Source organism: Ischnura elegans, unplaced genomic scaffold (genome assembly GCF_921293095.1).
Source record: "Ischnura elegans unplaced genomic scaffold, ioIscEleg1.1, whole genome shotgun sequence".
In the NCBI taxonomy this organism is placed as follows: Eukaryota; Metazoa; Arthropoda; class Insecta; order Odonata; family Coenagrionidae; genus Ischnura; species Ischnura elegans.
In genome coordinates this window covers 1-5712 of record NW_025791744.1, presented here as the reverse complement: position 1 = coordinate 5712, position 5712 = coordinate 1, and the positions used below count along the sequence as shown (strand labels likewise).

General features: G+C 51.0%; 4 protein-coding genes across 4 annotated transcripts; 2 read left to right on the top strand and 2 right to left on the bottom strand.

Moving 5' to 3' along the window:
* The first annotated feature begins 1452 nt into the window (after positions 1–1452).
* On the top strand, positions 1453–2474 carry LOC124173694 (late histone H1-like). The gene has a single exon (XM_046553094.1). It carries the CDS (start codon positions 1615–1617, stop codon positions 2401–2403), a length of 789 nt encoding a protein of 262 aa, XP_046409050.1. The 5' UTR covers positions 1453–1614; the 3' UTR covers positions 2404–2474.
* Positions 2475–3254: 780 nt separating this feature from the next.
* Positions 3255–3718, bottom strand: LOC124173691 (histone H3). Its single transcript, XM_046553090.1, has one exon. The coding sequence runs from the start codon at positions 3716–3718 to the stop codon at positions 3308–3310; it is 411 nt and encodes a 136-aa protein (XP_046409046.1). The 3' UTR covers positions 3255–3307.
* Positions 3719–3775: 57 nt separating this feature from the next.
* On the top strand, positions 3776–4289 carry LOC124173693 (histone H4). Its single transcript, XM_046553092.1, has one exon. It carries the CDS (start codon positions 3900–3902, stop codon positions 4209–4211), a length of 312 nt encoding a protein of 103 aa, XP_046409048.1. The 5' UTR covers positions 3776–3899; the 3' UTR covers positions 4212–4289.
* Positions 4290–5131: 842 nt separating this feature from the next.
* Positions 5132–5620, bottom strand: LOC124173692 (histone H2A). The gene has a single exon (XM_046553091.1). It carries the CDS (start codon positions 5557–5559, stop codon positions 5185–5187), a length of 375 nt encoding a protein of 124 aa, XP_046409047.1. The 5' UTR covers positions 5560–5620; the 3' UTR covers positions 5132–5184.
* Between the last annotated feature and the right edge of the window lie 92 nt (positions 5621–5712).

Sequence of the window (5712 nt, the reverse complement as noted above, 5' to 3'; positions counted from 1 at the left end):
GCTACGTTAATGCCACATACGTGGCTACTGCGACAGCGCACGATGTATTCGTCGTAGGCGTGTGACATTTCGTCATAACATGCAGATTGTCACTTCATGCATTGCAATAGGGATATGTGAAGTTCGAAAGGAATAACTCCGAAGTCGTACTCGCTCTTTTCCTTCGTAATTCCGCAATCAGACAGTGAAATGCATCGGAAATATTGACAAACGAAGTAAGTCAAAGGAAAATTGATTTGCCAAAAGAGGTAATTGTAAGAATGCCGAAACAACAAATACCACGTTTCAGGAAATAGCAAAGTTAGGTTTAAAACTTGGACGTTACCGTAGAGAGTGGAATTAATCCACAGAACAATGTACGAAAAACTAACAAAGGGAAAGTTATCGATCGGCGATGTGAAGAGTACATCTTTTCCCTTGCACGTCCGCATTCACGAATACACGTTCCTGCGGGAAAGACACATCATTTCCAATCCCGAAGTGGCGTGTGGTAATTTAAGTAATACGTGTAACGCGCTACGTCGTCACAATGTTGTAGGGAACGGTAATTCATTTTCACAAAAGTCATTCAAAATCAGCCTTCTCACACACAGAAAATCGCAGTCATCAATTTCCAGAATCGCACGCAAGACCAGAAATATCCTGCGACTCGAGTATGGAAAAGCCAGTCTCACTCGACAATCCCTCCCGTCGAGGCGTAATTTTTTTTTTCACCAACCTTTCGCAATCCCTGCCCAGGAATCAAATTCACCACATTCCCCCCCAGAATAGGCACAGAAAGCGCACGGAGTGAAACGAACGGGGCGAACCGAAAACCGTAGGAGCGTCAAACGGAGTCATTCCATTTCCTTCGAATATCACGATTCACGGCGCAATCGGAGCACTCTCGCGACATTCAGCCCCCGCCGGAAAGGGGAAACGATAATCGAGTGCCGCCGTTTGCGGAATAACGGCACGAGAACAAAAATTATGGACATTCGTCCGCTTCTCCCGGGGATCGCGGGTTCGCGGCAGCGCGAACGATCGCAGTCGCACGCGGAAAGAGTGATTTCGGCGTCGCGAAAAGGCGAGATCGAGGGAAACAGTCGCGTTTCGGCGACGCCGAAGTGGCGTCTCGATCGTCGATCGAAATCGCCGCAAACTCGGATCGAAAAGTGCAACAGACGAATGCACAACCGCGGATCGAGTCGTCGCGACACGACGCCGATCCGTCCGACAGGCACATCTTCCGACCATCGTTCTCCGTCCGCGGGGCGCCGTCCAGACCGGCGCCGGCGTACCGGCACACGCAGGAAGGTTCAGAGAAACGGCGAGGCAGGTCGCCGATCGACCACGCGAACCCGCGACGCCACGGCGACACTTTAATTATCGGGTCGGAAGGCGCGCCGGTGACATGCCGTATTTCGCTCGGGCGCCGCGGCGCCCGCGAGGTTCCGGTCGCCGACGGCGGGCCGCCCGCGCGCGGCCGGGACTGTCGCCTCGCGCGTCGAGATCGGACGCCGACGTCGGAGCCGCCGGCGCCGTCCGAAACGATAAAGTGCGAGACGAAGTCGAGTACAAAGATTCGAAGGAGAACGCCGACGACAAGTTCGACAGCGGCGAACGCGCTCCGAAATGGTACGATATCTCGAAGGTGGGAAACGCGAAAATTTCATCGCTTCATACCTCTCGTCCGAGACCATGGCAGACGCTACCGCAGCAGCCGCAGCAGCGCCCCCGGCGGCCCAGCCGTCCGGCACCGCAGCCGTCAAGCCCCTGCCCGCCGCCTCCGCAGCATCCAAGAAGGCCAGCAAGGGCGCCGCCTCCAAGAAGGCCCGCGCAAAGCCCTCGCATCCACCGACCTCCGAGATGGTCAACAACGCCGTCAAGAGCCTCAAGGAACGCGGCGGCTCCTCCCTCCAGGCCATCAAGAAGTACATCGCCGCCTCCTACAAGGTCGACGCCGAGAAGCTCTCCCCCTTCATCAAGAAGTACCTCAAGTCCGCCGTCACCTCCGGCACACTCGTACAGACCAAGGGCAAGGGAGCGTCGGGGTCCTTCAAGCTGAGCTCCACCACGCTGAAGGACAAGGCTGCACCCGCTGCAGCCAAGGCGAAGAAGACCGCAGCCAAGAAGACCGCCGCGGCCAAGAAGCCCAAGCCCGCGAAGAAGGAGAAGGCTGCCACCAAGCGGTCCGCGCCCAAGGAGCGCTCCAAGTCCGCGCCTCCTGCGAAGAAGGCAAAGAAAGCAGACAAGCCCAAGAAGAAGCCCGCAGCAGCCAAGCCAGCGGCGAAGGCAGCAAAGTCCCCATCGAAGGCGAAGAAGGCGCCCACCAAGCCCAAGGCGCCCAAGCCCAAGAAGACGCCCACCAAGCCCAAGCCCGCGGCAGCAAAGAAGGCCGCCGCCGCCCCCAAGAAGAAGTGAGCGACCGAACCTCGCAGGTTCACCGAACTTCGATGTACGCGAAGTTCAATTTAGGCCCTCTTAAGGGCCATCAAGTCATACAGATGACTATTTTCCATGCTTAAAACAAAATTCCAAACTCCTCCACCTTACCAAATAAAGTTTCAAACCTTACCCTTTCAAAGAAATGAGTAGATGGACAATATTCCTTCTACAAATCAGCTAATTTGACGTCAAATGAATGCTCGTTCCATTGATGGTTGTCAGATAATTTTTTGGCAGTAAAAATTTACCTATGAAACTAAGTTTCGAAAGACGCGTCTGCTGCAGCAGAAAGCCTGATTGCTGAAAAGAATGAAGTATTTGCGTATCACATATTTGCAACCAAGACGGTAGATTGTTGAAAACAATGAAATATTGGCGAATGTCATTGTTGCATTAGTATTTTCCGTGACAATACTGCTGGCGGAAAACAATCGTCGCGCATGGCAACATCTCCTAACGACATTTTTTGAGTTCGAGAGATTCCTACATTGTCGTAACTCGATAAAGGATTGAGTGTACTCCTGACATTGTTATTCTGATAGAACTTCGTAATTTCCGTTACTTATGAAATTTAAATTGCCATTCTGTAAAGATAGCATTTTCCGTCAGGAAACTGCCAGGTTGCCAAGCACTCCATCTGCAAAAAACATCTTTTCATTAGTTTTATTCATACCTTCCAGTATTCATTTAAACTATTTTTCATTAGTTAATTATAATTATCATTAATTACAACTTTATTAATTTTTCATTCTCTTTCAGATTTTATTTATGAAATATTATTTCATTCTCGTCGATGAAAGCAATGGGAAACAATCGTCTGTATGACGTCTAGTCCTGAAAAGGACTTTTGTTTTTGTGGCGACAAGAAGTCGACAGCGATCTAAGCGCGCTCTCCGCGGATACGGCGTGCCAGCTGGATGTCCTTTGGCATGATGGTGACGCGCTTGGCGTGGATGGCGCACAGGTTGGTGTCCTCGAAAAGACCCACGAGGTAGGCCTCGGACGCCTCCTGCAGAGCCATGACGGCGGAGCTCTGGAAGCGGAGGTCGGTCTTGAAGTCCTGGGCGATCTCACGGACCAGGCGCTGGAAGGGCAGCTTGCGGATCAGAAGCTCGGTGCTCTTCTGGTATCTCCTGATCTCTCGGAGGGCCACGGTACCTGGGCGATACCTGTGGGGCTTCTTCACTCCACCGGTGGCCGGCGCGCTCTTGCGAGCGGCCTTGGTGGCCAGCTGCTTCCTGGGGGCTTTGCCTCCGGTCGACTTACGGGCTGTCTGCTTGGTACGTGCCATTTTCCTGTCGGGAAAGTAACTGAAGCGGCCGATTTCTCGACCCAATATATTGGCATGAGTGTGTAGACTCTTACATGTGCCGAAATGTGATTGGCTGAGAGTGCGAGACCGTCGAAAGACGTTATAAAATGGAAAGCCGAAAGTCAAGCAAGCACGATTCTCTCACCGAGACAGCAGCAACATGACCGGACGAGGCAAGGGAGGAAAAGGCTTGGGGAAAGGAGGCGCCAAGCGTCATCGCAAGGTTCTTCGCGACAACATCCAGGGCATCACCAAGCCGGCCATTCGCCGTCTGGCCCGCCGCGGAGGTGTCAAGCGTATCTCCGGACTCATCTACGAGGAGACCCGCGGTGTCCTCAAGGTGTTCCTTGAGAACGTGATCCGTGACGCCGTCACCTACACCGAACACGCCAAGAGGAAGACCGTGACCGCCATGGACGTCGTGTACGCCCTCAAGCGCCAGGGACGCACCCTGTACGGATTCGGTGGTTAGATTTCCATCGCGGCAGCAGCCCATTACATCTGGCAGCTGCAGCATCATCGAATAACAAAGGTCCTTTTCAGGACCATAGAACATGCAGGATATTATTTGCCATTGCTTACACTCGTCGTAATCACAGAAATGTGATGTCATCGATAATACATGAGAACTAAGGTACTGGTTGAGTAAAGAAAAAAAAAAAATTGATGGAATTGTCACATGACAAGTTACTATTATGCTAGTAAACCAAATACTTTCATTCATATTGAAAGTTGATTGAGTAAACTGCTGAGGGACGATCAATTTGTTTCTATTTCTTAATCCAACCCATATTACCGACTTCAACAATAATGGTCACTAAGTGTTCTATTTCCGGTAGTTATTCTTACATTTTACAGCGGCACAAGCCGTTAACAATGTCGTCCATTGATAGTGTTACTTAGCAACGACCAAACGCCTTCGTCGATTTTCAAACAATTCTTCGACCGAATGCGGTGATTATGACACATTGTTATACATCGCCTATCTGTTGCTTAGAAACGCACTGCTGCCAACATATTTTCAAACTGCTACATAGCATTCGGACTTTTTGGATATCCATTCAAATGTTCCTTTTACAAGGCGAAGCTATGGTATTGCAACATGTTTTTCCCCCATCATAATACTAATCCCTTAATTACTATTCATTCATCATCACAGTTTCTCTTACTCTGTTTTTTCCACAGAGCTTTTTCTTCGGTGTTGGTATGCTTTCGTCACACTTGCTATCGTTCTATTATGTTATAATTTTCAAATTTTATAACCACTCGACAACTCGATCCACGACCTCTCCACCTGAGAAACAGAAAGTAATTTCTAGACTTTTTATGTGCATATTTTGGGAAGAGTACCAAATTCTTTGACATAGTCGTAAGACTGACAGACCTAGATGGTTTGCGGTCCTAAAAAGGACCATTTTTTTATTCTCTTCGTAAGAAGAGAACGCTTAAGCCTTCTTCTCGGTCTTCTTGGGCAGAAGCACGGCCTGGATGTTAGGCAAGACACCACCCTGGGCGATGGTGACGCCAGACAGGAGCTTGTTCAACTCCTCGTCGTTGCGGATGGCCAGCTGAAGATGACGGGGAATGATCCTCGTCTTCTTGTTGTCACGGGCAGCGTTGCCTGCCAATTCCAGGACTTCGGCGGCCAGGTACTCCATGACGGCGGCGAGGTACACGGGGGCACCGGCACCGACGCGCTCGGCGTAGTTGCCCTTGCGGAGCAGACGGTGGATACGTCCCACGGGGAACTGAAGTCCGGCCCTGCTGGAACGGGACTTGGACTTTCCCTTGACTTTGCCTCCTTTTCCGCGTCCAGACATGTTGAATCGAGTTGCTTTCGGCGGTACGGTGTAGACCTCTCGACGAAATGTTGATTACAACGGTGTCTGTGTGGCTTATACATTTTATGGCCTGCCGCTGGCCGACTGCTCCGTCTACTCGACCAATCCGGTGTCGGCGAGTCCCGACTTCAC

What these genes read in the sequence shown, in the direction of transcription:
- LOC124173694 (XM_046553094.1), top strand. Translation starts at nt 1,615, where the DNA reads ATGGTACGATATCTCGAAGGTGGGAAACGCGAAAATTTCATCGCTTCA.
- LOC124173691 (XM_046553090.1), bottom strand. Translation starts at nt 3,718, where the DNA reads ATGGCACGTACCAAGCAGACAGCCCGTAAGTCGACCGGAGGCAAAGCC.
- LOC124173693 (XM_046553092.1), top strand. Translation starts at nt 3,900, where the DNA reads ATGACCGGACGAGGCAAGGGAGGAAAAGGCTTGGGGAAAGGAGGCGCC.
- LOC124173692 (XM_046553091.1), bottom strand. Translation starts at nt 5,559, where the DNA reads ATGTCTGGACGCGGAAAAGGAGGCAAAGTCAAGGGAAAGTCCAAGTCC.